This window comes from Falco peregrinus, chromosome 5 (assembly GCF_023634155.1).
Source record: "Falco peregrinus isolate bFalPer1 chromosome 5, bFalPer1.pri, whole genome shotgun sequence".
Taxonomy (NCBI): Eukaryota; Metazoa; Chordata; class Aves; order Falconiformes; family Falconidae; genus Falco; species Falco peregrinus.
Window position 1 is genome coordinate 44,306,514 of NC_073725.1, and position 17,524 is coordinate 44,324,037.

Genomic DNA, 17,524 nt, shown 5'->3' on the forward strand with positions numbered 1-17,524 from the left:
TATGTCGATGTGTAAACACTTTGGAATAAAATTAAAACCAGCTCTGTGCAATTGTCACTGCGCTTGATTCTAATACAAACTATCAGATGTTTATGTAGTTCGTCCTTCTAAATGATCAGACGCCATCGACGTTGCTAAACCAAATACAAGCAGTAAATTTTGCCTGGAAGGCGGCTTGGTTTCGCAGGTTTTGTGAAGCCAGAGCAGATCGCACCACGCTGCAGCAAAATGATCTTGCAGTTTGTGCCGGGGTTGGCGCTGGGAGCCGCCGAACTCTCAGTTACCCTCCGGAGCTTTTTCCCTAAACCCGGTGTCATCCGTCTCCTGCGGAAAACGGGAGGAACAAATGCAGCACGTCGGGCGCTGGTGGAGGAGCCGGGCTTCGGGGACGGGACCCCCCCGCTGCATCTGTGCGCTGGTGTTTACAGAGAGGGAGGCAGGGAGGCAGAAAGGCCTCGGGGAAAGGCAGGAGCCCATTTTTTAAGTCCGCTGAGGAGGGACTGCTGCCGGGTATCCTCCTTTTTGCCCCGCGAGCAAGGCAAACACGCATAAAGGTCCCCAACTTCCAGGTGTGTTTGGGAAAGTTCGCCTGCTTTCAAACCTCTTTAAGGAACTCGCTTTTCTGGGCACGGAACAAACACCTCCAAGTGCCCTGCGTGGAGGACCAGAGATCTCAGCGATTATCTGGAGAGCCTTCCCATTTATCGGCCTCCACGCAGTTAAGATAGGGAAATACAAATGTTCACGGACTTGATGAATGGCAGGGCTTGTGTAGAATTAATACATTTTACAGGCCCCTTTACGGGAGAAGGATACAGAAATCATAATGGAATTAATGAGATTTTACTAGCAAAATTTGTAAACCCCAGGTAACCATTTATAAACTTCCCCTAAAATGTATGAGAGACTGCGAGATCACAGCTGGGGAGATCTGACATTATTTTATAGCGCGTATTAAACGCCATTCTCTCTTTTCTTCTACCACATCATTTAGCATGAACATCTTTTTCCCTCCGGCGAACTTAGCCAGATTTTGACGGGGACGATTATGTCATAGCGGGAAACAACCTGAAAATCCTTCTTCTGGTTATAATGTGCTACTTCAAACATCCGCAGCAGACACAGTAAAGTTTTTCAAACGATCTGGAAAACTATACACGGAATAGCACGTTATCGCTGTTTACCCTTACGCGAACTGTCATACCCACGAACAGGGGAACGATCATTTTCAAAAGAAAGCAACACCTTTTTTTTTCTTCCTCTCTTTTTTTTTTTTTTCATACCCCCCATCCCCCCACTCCCCGCCCATGCAGTTTACTAGATAATATTTCTGGGGTTGCTGTTGTCTCAGGCCGTTTACCCCCGAATCCCGGGAATACAAAAGCATCGCGAGTAAATATAAAACATATGTTCGCACAGGTTATGTGGCAGCTTTAACACTCGCAGCCCCATTCACACGCATCTCCACAAGCGCACAAAGGCTCTGGAAGCCCCAGCAAAGGCGCTGCTCCCGGGGCGGCAGCCGCTGCTGGGGCGGGAGGTGGTCCCGGGGAGCGGGGGCTCTGCTCCGGGAGCTGAACCGGGCGGCCGGGGAGGGTGTCCCCCGTCCGAGCCGTGCCCCGGTGGGCCAAGAGGCGGCTCGCCGGCCCCGCCGCTCCGCCGGGCGCTGCCGGTGCGGGGGCCCCGCGCTTCGTCGCCAGCTACGGCTTTTCCAAGGCTCGGTTTGTTTGTTTGTTTATTTTTGCCCGGGAAGGTAGAGAAAGGGGAATGACAGAATGAAATATCATACAAAGATGTGAAGTGACCCGAGTGGCAGCTGAAGGCGAGGGTTTAGCCGGGACGTGTTTCCCGGCTAAACTCGCCGCTGCTCTTTGGGGAAAACCAAACGCAGGTTGGCGGAAACATCCCGGTTTGAGGGAAATGGACTGTACAGCCCTATCTAGCTCCTCCGACACTACCAATCATCCTGGAAAAGCTGCGAGCTCCAGTACCGGCGAAGAGGGAGCCGTGCAGCTGACACGTTTGCAATTCAACCCCGAACCTGAAAGGCAGTTTGGAAAATCGCCGGGCTCCGAGGGACAGGGCTGGGGCTGCGCGGCCCCTCCGCGGCTCGGCCCCGCCGGGAGACCCGCGACGTCCTCTGTCTGCAGAAGGGGCGAGCGCAGAGGGGAAGTCAACAGATGTGGGCTGTACAGAAATCCGTGAAACAAGTGCTTTAAACCCAGGGGGATTTCTCCTAATAGCGAAATCAGAGGGGGAGAGATTTCAGGAAAGAGAATAGCCCAATATAAGTTTCTAGAGTGGAATTTACATTTCATCGCGATTTGTATTTTATAATATGCAGGCACGTGCGCTAGGGAGGCGTTTCGGTGAAACGGCGTTTATGTTGCAGCGGCGGGGAAGTCCCCGCATCCCGGTTACTCTGGCTGCCGGGAGCAGCGGCGTGCCTCCCCCCGCCACCGGGGGCCGGGATGTGGAGTCTGGGGAAGTTCACTGCGGCACCCCTGTCTTCTACACACACACCCGACCCATCCGGGACAGGGGGAGAAGGGGCTGGAGGTGCTGGCTCCTGTTTATTTGTCTAAGGGGGACGGCGGCGAGCGAGGCCGAGGGCCGCACTGTATCGCGGCGCTGCCGGGGCGTCCCCCGCCCCCCTGGCCGGGCAGACGCGCCCCTCGGCGAGACAGGGGCACCCCGGGCTGCCGGCCGGGGCGTTGCAGGGGAGGCGGGCGGTGCGGCCGCTAACAAAGGCGGGGAGCGGCTCCTGCACGTGTGCGCGGCCACGGCGAGCCCGCGGGCTCGGCCCTACGCCGGGAGAGCCGGACGGGCCCGCCGCGGCGCCGCTCAGCGCCGCTGCTGCGCGGGCAGGCAGGCCCGGAGAGGGGGTCACCTCCGTGCCGGGGTCCGCTCCGAGAGGACGAAGATGCAGCCGCGCCCGGTGCCGGGGCTGCCTGCCGGGCGTCCATTTTAGTGCAGCCGCCGCACGCCACGGCCCCCGCGCAGCTCCGCGGCCCGGCCCGGCCCCTACGCTCACCCGGGCACCGCCGCCCAAAGGTCACCGCGGCTGGTGCCGGCTTTTCGCTACGGGCCACATTAGCGGAGCGGCCATTTACTGCCCCTCGATTGCACCGGAGACCGGTTAGCCCATAAAGCCATTCACACTCAACAATGGGGATTTTCTCAACAATTAACAAGAAACAACATAATAAAGCCATTTACAAAGCCCTCGCTATTTACTATAAATTAGCCACTCTTTAAGAGACCAGTGCGTAATTTCACACGCTTTACAGCTCCGACTGCATTTTAGACGCAAGAGCAAAGAGCCCTGTTGCACTTTATGCGATGACCCCGCTCCCCGTCCCCTCCCCGGGCCGGCTCCGCGGGGGCGGAGGGCACAGGACCTCCGCCGAGCCCCCAAGCCTCCCCCGGCGCCCCCAAGCCTCCTCCGGCGCCGGGCCCCTCCGGCGGATCCCTGGCCGCCTCCCCGCCGCGGCCCGGGGCCGCCCTCGCTGCCCCCTCACCGGGCAGCTGCCCCGAGGAACCACCGCGGGCTTCCTCCCGTGGTTCTTCCCCGGCCGCGGCCCCCCGCGCACGGCGAGGGCAGGGCGGGAGGCGGCGGGGCTGGGGCCGCGCCACAGGAGAGACCGGGAAGATGGACGCCCCAGCGGAGGAGCCGGAGGGGGGTGCGGTGTGGGAGCCGCGGCCCCGCCGAGAGGCCGCTTTGAAGTGCGGGAGCCCCCGGGGGCCCCGCGGGCAGCCGCGCCGCCCCCGTCCAACCGCGGGGAGCCGCTCCGGCAGCGGGGGAGCCGGGCCAGGGTGCCAGGGGAAGCTGTGTGGCGCCGGGCAAGATGGCGGCCCGAGGCGCGCAGTCCCCCGGGCCCGCCGCGCAGGGGCGGCCCCGCTGCCGAGCAGGCCCGCCGCTCGAGGGCCGCCGCTGCTCCCGCGCCCCGGCTTAGCTCCCTTCATTTTTTTAGTCTCCCTCTCCTCCTTTTTTTTTTTTTTTTTTTTTTTAATTTAATTTCCAGGCGTTGGCTGGCGAGGCAGCGCAGCGGCGGCCGGCGGAGGCAGCGCGCCGCGCAGAGCAGGGCCGGCGGCGGGGCTCCCGCCGGCCTCCCCCCTGTTTACAAACACAGCTGTTGGCGTATATTTGCAATGCTAAGGATAAAGCCACCAGCAGCGAGGAGCAAACGAGAGATGGTGCGGGAGAGGGGTCCTCGGCATCTGGAAAGGACAGGGCGCCTTGTTTTTGAAACTGTCAATTCTCTCAACCCCTATTGTGAGCGCTTCATGCAAAACATCTCGGGCCTTTTAAAGCGGGGGCTTGTGAGGCCGCCTCGGAGTGAAAGGGAGAAGGGGAGAGAGAGAGGCCTAAGGCACGGCAAATAATTATATCAGCGCAGTGAAAAAATGCAACGTGGAAGGCCTGAGCCCGGTTAGCAGTCCCTTCCCGGCGGGTTCAGGGCAGGCCGTGGCGCGGGCCAGCCAGCCCCGGCCGCCTGCAGCCCCGGCCCCGCGCAGCGGTGGCTCTCAGGCCCGCGCTTTCTTTAAGCGCGGTTGCAGGGCTAAGTAGCAGGGGAATGGGGGGTGTCTGCAGGCACGACTTCAGCAAGGTAGATCCCTAATGCCTCCCTCCTTATTTTGTTAGCCAGGCCTTTTCCTTTTCAGGCGCTTGCCTTCCTTTTGTACTTCCAAGCTGACCAAATAGATCCCAGGATGCGCCATGACATACTTTTTCCAGCAATCCTCTTAACCATAAAAACCACAATTAACAAGGTTATCCGTGTTTCATGTTCTCTAACATACAGCATATGTAGAATACTTCCTTGCAGATTACTGCTGTGTGTCAAAAATGCCGCTTTTTTACCCTTTCCGACTCACACTCACATGTGTAAACAAACACAAACATGATAGCATTGCTCTCATTTCTGTAGAAACTTTAATTTATTGGCAACTAAATCTATTAAAGGAAAAAGGATCAGAGACCATGTAAAAAAAATCACCATGTGAATTGATTGAACAGCAAACTTCATACAACAGCTACCACTATTTTGCATTATTGCTAGTAGTGGCATTTTAAATAAACCAGTAAAGAGATTATCCCACTGTAGTCAAGTAAGTGTAAGTTATAGAACAATCACTTCTTAAAGTAAATTGTTGTAAACAGAAAGTTACATCTTTTAAGGCAATATACCTCGTTGCTGAAGGCATTACACGTGTTCCCTTTTTAATGCTCTAGAGAATTAAACATAGTCCAAAACTTTCTTTTGTCTTCCATCTGGCAGCAGAAATCTTCCCAGAAAATTTACCAGTGAACTGTACTTGTGGCAAATACCTATGGAGTATAGTCCATAAAGTATACACACTTCCCTTGATTGCTTTTTCCTCTAGAAAATTCTGTTGATTTTTGCGTACACCAGGAATTGGAAAATGGAGGCAATGCATTACTAATACATTTTAAGTTTTTTCTCCTGTAAACATTGCAGCAAAAATGGTAACCTGTCTCACTTGAAAAGCCTTTGTGTTTCCTCGTTATCAGGACTTACCTTTATGGGAGAAAATCGATTATTTTTACATAACTCAATGACATGACTTTATATGATTAAAGTATGAAATGATAATGACCTCTACTCGCAATAATAATTACAATGCCGTCAGAAACAGTTACCAAACTACCAGAATTGGAAAGAGTACCTTCCCCCATCCCCTCTTTTTTTTCTTCTTCCCCACAGTGAGTTACTGTACCTGGCTAATTTCTCCAACGGTAGTAAAAACACGAATGTCCTTGTTAGTGGCTTGCACTAAACTGAGGTGTACACGTGTGAAAATTATTTGGCTGTTTAACTTCTTGCCTTTTGATGTTGCCTGCATGGAGGGGAGCCCAGCACAGCCTGCTGGGCATGCCCGGTGGGTGCCAGTCCTGGGGTGCTCCCTGCCCCACTCCTGTTCCCAGGCCTGCAGCTCCCGGGCCGCTGGTGGGGCTGGGCGCCATATTTCACGTCCTCAACTCTGCAGAGCCTATTTGGTATAAATTTATGCTTATTCCTTCCCCTCCCCCCCTCCCAGGATTATTTCAGGAACCTGAAAAGGCACCTCTGTATTTTACAATTCCTGGCCACATCAGCATATCTCTAATTGGAAGTAAACAGGGTCAGGGGATGGAGTTACTTTGAAAGTGATACATTGTTTAATTGACAAGGCAAAATTTTAGGTTTCAAGTTTGCATATTGCACCTTTGTAGCTTTTGGGTTTGGCTTTTCTCTCTTTTTTTTTTTTTTTTTTTTTTTTGGTCAAGAGAAGACCTTTGTCAAGCAGACAGGGCTTTCTAACAGAGCAGGGGGCTTTCCTGAGCAGTACATTTTGTACATATTTACAGTTCTCTGAAAATAAGGCTGTAATCTGTGCAGCTCTAAACATACGAATGTAAACATTCATCTCAGAACAACTTCAGTAAGCAGATTTTTCATGACCGTCGTAATTTCAGCGGAACGGTTAAGTATGCAATGCACCTTTTGCAATTGGCAGTTTAAAGTGATGTGTGTGCGTGTGTGTGTGCGTGTGCATGCGGGGGGAAGGGTGACTCCACTGAAAGGCAACTGTTTACTCTTTCTAAATATATTTGGCTGCAGGTATTCTTAGACTAAGACTTTTACAATGAGAGGAAAACTCCGGTGTGGATATAGTAAACAGAGTTGAAATCAGTTAGTGACTGCTTGGAATATTTAGAGACACGAGGGGTTGGGAGAGGGCATCACAAAAGGCAGGAATTAAAAAACTGAAACCCAGGCAGTGGATTGCCAGCAGAAATGTTGACTTTGAGTCACACAGTAAACATTACATTGTTGCTTTGTTTTCCTTTTTTGATTTACGATAAATTATTCTCCCGGGATTGATCGATGAGTGGAATCCTTAAAATTTAATTTGGGAATGATCTAGTATAAATAAAATGCTAATCCAAAGAAAGAAACCAGCAATTATTCATCCTAAACTCTGCTGATTCAGCAACTCAATTATAACTGCCTTTCTTAAGCTGCAAACTTTTCAGGCTGTTTTCAGAGTTGCTGTACCCGTCCTCCCCCCGCAAGAGAGACCTTCTCCCGTCCTCAGCTCTGCCTCCACCTCGGCCTCCAGCCTTTCTCTCCCCCCCCCCCCCCCTTCCCTTTCTTTTCCAGGGGGTGGGGGGGAGGGAGGGAAACAGTTAACCTCTTGAAGCGTATTTCCTCCAAATAAAAACAGTGAACTTACAAACGGAGAGGAAACCACGGATAACTCTGCAATAATTCAAAGTGTATGGAATCAGGATTTTTTTTTAAACAGTGTTTTTAATTGAAAATAAAGCTAAAGCATGCTTTTCAACAGTGCAAATTTCCATAATTTTGATTTACTGCTTCCATCATCACAATATATTATACCAGCATGTCTTACCGAGGGCTAGACTCTAGAAGTCTGCCTGTTCGACTATTTCGATATTAAGTGCAAATATAGATAATTGCCTCTGATTGTCACGTGCAGTAAAAATGTTTCTGCTACATAGAGAGGATGGCATGGCAAAAAAAACCCACGACAACAAATGTAAAGAGATAAAGATAGAACCGGGAAGTGTAACACGGTTGAAACGCCTGAGTTTTGGTGCCAAAAAGCTATGAATAACATGGTCTTCTCATTTTGTGTATTCTTTCCACTTATGGCCTCTCATTTCACTTTCTGTGTTGTATTTACTGCTTTGCTATTTCCTCCAGCCAGCGTGAGGGGCTGGACCATAAATTGTACTGCTAGCCGGGCAAATATTTCAGTTGCTTTGCAAGTTTGTAAGGGGCATGTTCAGACCACAACTTAAGTATGACATTAGTGGGTAACAGTAACCTTATTTAAGACCTCTGGGTGAAACAAAAAGGCTTCCCAATTGAAAAGAGTGGCTGTTCAAGTAAAAAGACACCCTTCTACCAAAAATAGAATTCCACATTTATTTACTGGTTTCAGATGAGGCAGCTTTTCCCAGCGCTGGGGTCGCAGGCGGACCCCAGCCTTTCCAAACCAGAGAAAAAGAAGTTAAGTGCAACTGCTCTGCGAAAAAGACACCCCTGCACCCGAAAACAAAGCTCCCGAAAAGTAGGCTGCTGCCACATTGAATTATAGTGAACCCTTACTGTGCAACCATGTAACTTAACAAACTTTAACTGAATTAACAGTTAGACTTCCATTTTTGAAATCTAGTGCATAAATTTAATGGCTCATTCTAATATTTATTATTCAACCTTTTGACATTTATTTGCAGCAGTTGAATTGAGGTACTGGTGCATTATTAGCATTCAAACAGTAAAGTGTTCCAGCTCTACCATAATAACTGAGTTTAACTTGAGTCTTTAGCCTGAAGTACTCTGTGGAATGTAACCCCCCCCCAAAAAAAAAAAACCACCAAAAAAACCCCAACCAAATGCAACAGGGAAAAAAAAACCAACAACCAAAACAAACCAAAAAATCACTGTTTGGTAAAGAAAATAGTAATCCGGTTTCTGTCTTCACAATGTGATAAAGCAGGATTCCAAAAGTGTGTATAGCATTAATGGGCTTGTACAAACCATCCTGCAGAGTTTAAAAAACGTAAGAAAGTTAAAGGTGGTTCAAGAAAATATTTTCCAAACTATTTTATTAATTAAATTTCCTGAATTTGTGGCTAGGTGGAAGAGGTATTGCAGAACCGCCCAGCTGCCATTTCCATACAGGATGGGCCTTGTGAGGTGGTTGGGAATCCTTAGTGGTGTTTAAGGAATAAGCTGGCAACAAATCCCCATCATTGCCAATAATTAGTGATGGTGGACAGGGAAAATTTGCCATGAAATTAAATGGCCTTTTCACTGCTGATGCTACATTGCTGGCTACCCTTTTGCGTCTATTGTTAACTGTAAAATCATCCAGTGTTCCTTCATGTGTCTCGATTTTACCTGTAGGACGTGGGCTTCGAGCTGATTTCAAATTTGGTTTGACTGGAGGAGTCTGCAGTACAGGTCGCTTTCCCAAAACCAGTGTCCTGTAATTTTTTCTCACCCTTGCTCCAAATTTATACTCCCCATCCTCAGGTTTTGGAGTACCTAAAGTGCATGAGAGGACCTGACTCTGAGTCAGCGGGTTTAAGGAAGTGGTTTCTTTCTCAGTGCATGCAGAATCTTCCTTGGCTGTTAATAAAGCGTCCTGGTTATTACTCTCAGTCACACCGTAAAACTCATCCTTAGTATCATTGCACTCACACTTTAGCTTATGTGTTGTAAGATCAGGCTCATACTCGTCGTTCGCACTGCTGTCCTCTATTTTGATTTTAATGCTGTGCAGGAATGGCAATGCCTTATTGCCTGTATCAGTGCACTGGAGCTCAGCTGCTGCTGCTGCCCCTGGAGAAGCAGCATCCTCTTCAGGATCAGTTTGTAAAGAGGGCAAATCCGTGGCAAATTCAATACAATGAGGGATTTTGGAATCTTTCTCTGAATTTGCTGCCGCTGATGAAGAATCATTATTTAAGAACCTAGCAGCTATTGTATTGTTATCTGCACGGTGTGTAGTAGTTGCTTGAAGGCATTTCCTTGCCTCTCTGAGTATTCTTTGTTGTGGAAATGCATTGTTTGTCTTTGGGCTAGGTGAAGAGGCCCCCTTTGCAACACAGTTAATTGTTAGGTCAGTACTCTTGGCATTATTGGAAAATTCAGAGTGTGGGAATGTGATCTCGGATACCCTGTCATCTCTTATCTCCGCGAAGCAGCTCCCCAGGCCGCCGGAGCAGCGCAGCGCCGGGGCGGTGGGAGCCCAGCCGGGGCGGCCCCACTCCTCCGGCAGCTCCGGCTTGACTCCGCCGGGAGCGCCGCGGAGGGCGGGCGGCCCGCCGGGCTCCGCCGGGGCCGCGGCCGGGGCCGGGGCCGGGGGGCGGGGGGCGGCGGCGGCCGCCAGATGGTACAAGAAGTTGGCGTGGACCACGCCGGGCGGGCTGCAGAAGCTGGTGCGCCTGAAGCGGATGCTCTGCACCGAGACCTGGCTGGAGACCGAGCTGGAGTCGGAGTCCGAGGTGCTGTCCTCCTCCTCCTCCTCCTCCTCTTCCTCCTCCTCTTCCTCCTCCTCCTCCTCCGAGCTGACCTCGCTGGAGTCCGAGGCGCCGCTGCCCTCCTCGTCCTCCTCCTCCTCCTCGTCCTCCTCCTCCTCCGAGCTGCCCTCGCTGGAGCTGGAGAGGCTGGAGCCGCAGTCCGAGTCGTGGGCGGCGCGGCCGGAGCAGCAGCTGGACTCCGAGTCGCTGCTGCCGCTCTCGGGGAAGGCGGGCGGCGGCGGCCCGAAGCCGCGGGGCAGCGGCAGCCGCGGGGCGCCGCGGGGCCGGCAGGGCCTCGGCGCGGCCAGGGGCCGGCGGGCGCCGCCGGGGGGGCCCAGCGCGACGGCGGCGGCGGCCGCCCCGTGGCGGCGGCGGCGGCAGCGGGCGGGCGGGGGCGGGGGGCCGGCAGCCGGGAGCCGCGGCCGGGCTGCGGCGGCGGGCGGGGGGCGGGCGGCGGGCGGGCGGCGGGCGCGGAGGGACGCGCAGTTGCCCGCCGCCGGCGCCGTTTCATAGTTTACGGGGGGTTTGCAAGGCGCCCGAGCGATTTCTGGGTAGCTGTGGCCAGTGTATTTACTAAAAATGTGAGGTAGATGAGAGGCCGGTAGCAAGGCTGTGTCCCCCGGACGCAGGGCTTTCCTCCGGACGGGCAGCAGGGGCCGAGGAGAGTCATTCAATCCCAGCCAAAGTTTGTTCTCCTTCCAGAAGCCGGAGAAGGGGTCGGTGGGTGCGAGCTCCGGCCGGAGGTCGGTGGGTGACAGCGCCCGGCTGATTTTCCTCCGTTTCGTCTTAAGAACCCGTTCGGTTTTGCAGGATGTGTACAGGGCTTCCACGTCCTCTCTGGAGATCAGGGTGCATTTGGCGGCGTGGAAAGCGATGGAGTTGATGGCTTTGAGTTTTCTCAACTCCTCCAGGTCGCAGTGATGCTTTTTTACTTTTAAATGATCCATTCGCTTGTGCACGGTAGTTCGCGGGATGTTTTTGAGTAGGTCTGTAAAAACCTGGGAGAGTGCAAACATTTGCTTTCCTTTAATGATGAGGTAGCCGAGCCTCACGCCATCCACCTCTTCAAAACCCGACTTCAGGTCTCCCATTTCGTGAATTAAATTATTCCCAGCATTTGCAGAGAGAGAGAGAGAGATGAGGAAAAAAAAAGGGGGGAAAAAAAAAGAAAAAAGAAAAAGCCACACACACACAATCCTCAGCCAGATGCTGTATTTGTCTCAAGGCATCCTGCTAATAAAATATAACAAAGGCTGTTATTCCTGGTGAATGAAGTGCCAAACTTTAGACAAAATTAAAAAAATAAATTAAAAAAATACCGTGAGGCTACAATCAATATATAATCTTAAAAAACAGGTTTGCCAAAGTGTTTCTCTAAGTTGCTGCTGAAGATCAGTACCTGTTCCCTTTCATTCCCTGCTTTTCCATTGGAAACTATGATAATGGAATGTGAAGGGAGGAAGAGAAAAGAAATGCAGCTGCTATTCCCGCCGCTGCTTTAGCTACAAATAAAATGACAGAGTGAAGTGAGCTCGTCCGGAGACACCTTCATCAATTAATTCCCCTAAAGCCAACGCTGATTGGACACTCCTGACAGGTGATGCAATAAAAATTGATATTCCACCCCTTCCCCCAAAAAATCTCCCACTAATTAGCATACCCTTATACTGCCACCTCCCCTCCCAAAGTAAATAATACAGTTAGTATATAAATCTTTCTATTAAACAATCCGAGCTCAAACACACTCAGACCTCTCAGACTTCCTGGTCGCTAGCTTCCGAGGAAGGATTTGTATGCTTTTTTCCCTATCGTTACGTGTATTTTTAGCCTGTTTTGGACAAACGTTGCTCTTTTGTGCATGCTGTGAATTTAAAGGACATAAGTCTGATCGTAGCGATGGAAAATCCTTCGGTAACGTAGCCGCTTTAAACTAGCATTTTATTCTGCATTGTGTGGAAAATGAAGCTTAGCGAAAACGTGCAGAACAGCCTGCTATTTCCCTTTCTGAGGCTCCAAAGTTAAATGCTCGGTTGTTAACGAGAGGGAATACTTACATTTTCGAGTTTCTCTTGATTTTCCTCTTCTGCTTAATTAGCTTTTTACAGCCGGGGACTAAGGTTATTTTGCTGCCTGAATATCACGGGTTCCTGCACCGTGATACTGTACCACTTTTAACTGAAATTCTGCCTGTAATATTGCGGGAGGGGGGGAGGAGGACGTGAGCTCACGTCAGACCCATAACAAAGCATAGATAAGCCAGAAATGTATACACTTTTCACGATTAACCATGCTGGATCACGAGCTGGAATGTCCTATAGTCCCAGAGCCCACGTCAGGATTCCTGCGTGCTGATTGCTTCCAGCAGAGAAAGGAGAATCTAAAATATCCAAGGTGCTTCCAAGAGCCTTTACGTAATAACAAAAAAGTGCTGGCACACACAATGTACGATATTGCAAGGGGCTAGGATGCTTCTAGCTCGCAGTTCGCATATTCCGCTTGGGGTAGTCCTGCCGCAGCTTTTTGATGTTCCATTTATAGCAGCCCCTTAAAATCAATTGGAAGAAGCAGGACGAAGGTTTAACCTCTTCTTAGGAACGTTAAATTATTCGAACGTCAGGAACGAGGATTTCGCAAATGTTGCGATAGCTGCATGCCTCTCCCTTGTCACGTTAAAGTGATGCTTGCGGTTCGCACGTTAGGCGTTGCAAAAAAAAAAAAAAAAAAAAAATCACCAATCTCTGCCGTGCATCCAGTGTTCCGCTGGATACAAACACGAGCACTTTTATGTATCACTGCACCTCCAGAATTAGACATATCCGCCAAATTAACGAGACATCTCATATTTCTGGGACTTAGCAAAAAATTGACGGAGAAAAAAAAAAATCTTCAATCCCAAACGTCAATATCCACTCCGCGTATTGGCAATATGGTGCGTGGAGTTCGTGTTATCCCGTCAGGTACAGCTAAAGTCAAGCGCATAATCGCTCTGTAAAAACGCGGTTTTGCATGGCAAGGCGAAATGCAGGCGAGCCCTCGATTTTGCAGGAATTCTAGAGAGAAGTGGGAATTTGGAGAAGTGCATCCGGGAATGGAGGAAGTCTGTTCAAGGGAGCCTCTAACTCGGAGGGCTGAGATTTGAAAAGTCAGCCCTGGACTCTACTGTTGCTCTCAGCGCAGATGCAATCGCCGCTGTTCAACTTAATCCATGTGTACGCGGACGGCGATGCCTACTTCTCCCCTTTGAAACCCGGGGATAGTATTCCCATCCGAGAAAGCAGAGCTACAGCACGTTACATTTTGTCCCTCGAATTAGAAAAGGATCATTGAGTGGATCTCGTGATATTTCAGCCTTTAAACGTAACCGAGAGCAGCAGTGAACAATGCCTCGGCTCAGCTCAGACCATCCGCGGAGTTCGCCTTCCCTCGCCTCGCATCTGGATCCCCAGCCTCGCCCGTGCGAGAGGCACCCTCGCCTATGCTGAAGCTGAAAGCAAAGTTTCGAGAGAAAACAGCTGCTGGCGCTAAAAAGAAATCATCGCAGTCTTTCTAGCGCTAGAGACAATAAGGTCGTTTAAAAATTCCTCCTGAGGTACTTATATGCCGCCAACACCCCCACCCCCTCCCCACTGCTCTCCTCCCCCTGCTTTAAGGTTAAGGCTACGGAGTCAACAGCAAAGGCAGAGTAAACTCCGAGAAAGCTGCTCAGAAGACGCCACCAACGCGCCCGATGGGCTGAAAAGTCCTTTATTCGCCAGGTGGCCCGGCGGGGCCGCGCTCCCGTGCGAGCCCACGCGTGCGCTGGCGCGCGGGGAGCCACGGGCACCCGCCCCCACGCGCTGCCGCGGGCAGCCCGGCCGCGCGGCTCGGCAGCTGCCTCCCCAAAGCGGCATTTTCGGTGGCTCCGCGCCGGCGCTGCCGAACGCCCCAGAGCAGTGACGGCCCCTCGGCAGAGCCCGGTTTGTCGAAAGGTGCAGCCATGAGCACCGGGGTCGAGGCAGAGCCCGGTGTCGACGGGGAGAACCCCCGCAGCAGCCTGCGCATCCCCGCGCGTACTTACACGCACTTTCGGCTGCGTATCTTTCTCCGCATCTCACGCGGAGACGTCTGTTTCGCTACTTCTCCACCGTTTGTTTTGGGGGGTTTTGCGTGCCCTTTCCCTTGGCCATCAGCACACGGTGTGTATCCGGGGTCGTCTTCGAGCAGGGCTGGGGGGAGATCCTGATAAAGAGCCGGCGGAGGCCCCTTGCACATGCACACGTACATTAAAGGCAGGGGACTTGAAAATGGATTTGCACGCACACAGGGGATTGCGATCAATAGCCACCAACATTTACGGCTTAGATTGTTAATGTGAAAGCTGGTCAAAAGAATGAAAATGAAAAATTAAAGGTCTCTGGTATCAATGACGTGAAAAGTTATGTGATAATTTACTTACTGGGAGCCAGGGTGTGTGCCCGCGTGTTCATGTGTCTGTGTGTACGTCGTGCATGTGTGTGCAGACCCAGATGTATATGTGGCCATCTCTCAAAAGCAAGGGAGTTTCTTTGTTAATTTTGTGGACTGTGTCACCCTCGCTGGTGATCAAAGATGAGCATGATTAAAGGGATGGAGGTTCGTCTCACATTTCTTAAGATAAGGACGGCCAGAGATGCCCGGTTTTGCCAAATACATACACATGCAACTACAGAGAGTTGTGTGTATAGGCGCACACACACACAGAGACTATCAATCAAATGTGCTCCTTTTCACGTTGAGTAGCGTGCAATCTGCAATCCACACTCTATAGTCAGTAGTATTTCAGTCTTGAAGCTGTCTGGTCGAAGGATAAACCTCATTAGAAAAGAAAAAGCAAAATAATATTCATAATACCTCGCTGTGGACCTATTCCCATTTATTGGAAATCATACAGTTTCATTTTTGTAAACTTGTGCTGAAATATATATGCTCGCGGGGAAGTGCTTAACCACGCCGTTCCAGAAAGAAAATGTGTGTAACATTTAAAATACTCCTTTTACGTGATGTTTTGATTTATTTTCATAGTATGATTATGTTTAAATGCCAGTGCAATTCAGCCTGACCTCTTCCTTCTGCAATGAAGTAATGCACACACCATTTACAGTCTTTTAAACGTTTCGTTGGGAAATGCAGCAGTGATGTCCACCACCAGTTGTACTAATGGCAAGAATTCTTTTGAAAATCTTCGGGAAAACCTAGGAGGTCATGTGCATTTTCACACTAGGATTGCCACATTATTGGAGTATTATTATTATTTATTATTATTTGTTAAGTACTGGACCATGTCTTCAGGTATTGACAAGCATTAAATAAAGCTTTGCTTTCATGACGCTGGGCAGAAATATATATTTCAAATGAGAACTTGTTTTCCAATGCTATACCTTATTTTTAGATATTGCTGGGCATATTTTGCTCAAGGAGGACACAGATAGAAAGCAGCTAGAGGCTATCACAAAGAGTCCAGTAACATAAATATAATAGGGTCAAAGAACAGTATAATAGGATCCTTCTGCTATTTAAAAGTCAGCTAAATGTGACTGTAATACCTAAAATTTGCCGTAAATTCTAGTACGACAACAAATCAGAATGTATAACTAAATCTTCTAAAACTGTAGGACAAAGAAATGCCAACCACAGGTCTAAAAAAAAAAATCATAATCTGGCTAACACTCTTATGCCTAGGAGTTTCAGGGTTGGTTTTTTCCTTCCTCCCCCCCACCCCTCTCCCTCCACACCCCCCCCCACCCCCCGTAAACAAAGCAGCAATGCAGAGTTCTGCTTAAATGCTTTTTAAGTCGCGTTTTTTGCCGTGGGGGCTAGGGTGTCACTTGCACTCTAGAATTCTGTGCAATTTATAATCACCACGAGCTAAGACTATTTCTTGAGTTTGATACCCCTGGTAGTTTTAAAATACTTTTTAGCAGGACTTTCTGGACACATACTACATGCCATGTTGTTTACTGACCCATAATCAAAATGCAGTGACCTTCTACCCTTTTTTTGCCCCTTGACCCATGCTGAATTCAATGCAGCCTTTATAAATTTGCAAATCCTTGGACGTAAAGGGGATTTGGTGAGTCTTTGTTCTGAAAGGATCCTAAAAGTTTGCATTTTTAATTAGACAAAGGTAAAGCAACAAACATTGGGAAATCAGATCCTGTCCTGCACATAGGTGATCTCTCTTAATTTCTGTACTGGTGAACACATCTTAAAAAACACACCCTGCAAACTGAAAAGCAGTTGCAAACGTAGGAGAGCAGGAGGTTATGAATTGCACCAAATTAGCAATGTGGTGCAAATCACTTTCATGACGTAAGGGATGGCCAGGCCACAATCTTCCGGCGCTCCTCATCCCCAAGGACCGTGTGGATTCTGGTGACCCGGGGAGAGCCAGCGATTTGATCTGGAGCTACAGGCGCATTCCCTTATCTCCTTTGCTATCAGTCAGTTTAAAGGACACCGTAATTATGATGGTGATAAAACAATGCCCGCTTATGTGTGCTGAATAAATAAAGAATGTTTACAGCCCCAGAATGTTTCAATTCCAATTAAACGCTGTCAAAGAAAAGCCACCCCCCCTCCTTCTTTCCTCCTTCCTTCCTTTGCTCCTTCCCTCCCTCCCTCTCCCCCCACGACTCCCTATTTACCTTGTTGGTTGTAATATGGCCCTATGAAACAAACCGGCCTTCCAGTTTGCTATTAAGGCCACATCGGGAGGAGGGGGAGGAGGAGGGGAGGGGGATGACAACACGCACTCTTGGCCCCACAATTACTTGGGTCGCTTGCATCCTCTTTATTTTTATATATTTTTTAATTTGTTTGTTTTTCGATTGGCAAAGGCGTGATGATGCAGGGGGGAAAGGCACTTAAGCATCCTGCTCCAACCACCGTCCCAGGGAGTTGGGCTGAATTAATCTGGTGGCCCTGGTCACCAGAGGAGGGGGCTGCCACCCCCCCCACCCCCCAGGGCCTCGGGAAGTGGGGTCTCCCCACCGCTCCCCTTCCCTCTGTGGCAGGGAGCCTTGGAAACAGGAGCCTGGAAATGCATCCCGCTCACTAAGACACAAGGATCATTTCAAATATTCATTGTATCAACAAATCTCATCATAATCAGATTAAAGCAAGGTTTGGGGGGGAATGGCCTGTGTGGCTGGGTATGAAACACCGGCTGGACTACAAAGGCGGCAGAAAATACGTTCTCCCTTGCCTTGGTCACACAGGGGCGGGGGGGGGGGGAAATGAAAAGCAGTAATTTTTGCAAGAAAGGGACACTTTGAAAAGCTATGATTGTCCATTTCACCCTGGGTAGCATGTTCCTCTTGGAGGTCGTTTCCCTTTAAACTTTACGTTTAATATTTCTATATGATGCTCATTATTTATTTGTTTTAAACTCCAGACAGCAACGATTCCCACTGTGGAATACACTGAGATAGATTTTCTTCACGC

The 17,524-nt window shown here is 50.0% G+C and overlaps 1 protein-coding gene across 1 annotated transcript; it reads right to left on the reverse strand.

The window, feature by feature from the left end:
* Positions 1-8,239: 8,239 nt before the first annotated feature.
* Positions 8,240-15,789, reverse strand: SKIDA1 (SKI/DACH domain containing 1). Its single transcript, XM_055806475.1, has one exon. It carries the CDS (start codon positions 11,152-11,154, stop codon positions 8,647-8,649), a length of 2,508 nt encoding a protein of 835 aa, XP_055662450.1. The 5' UTR covers positions 11,155-15,789; the 3' UTR covers positions 8,240-8,646.
* Between the last annotated feature and the right edge of the window lie 1,735 nt (positions 15,790-17,524).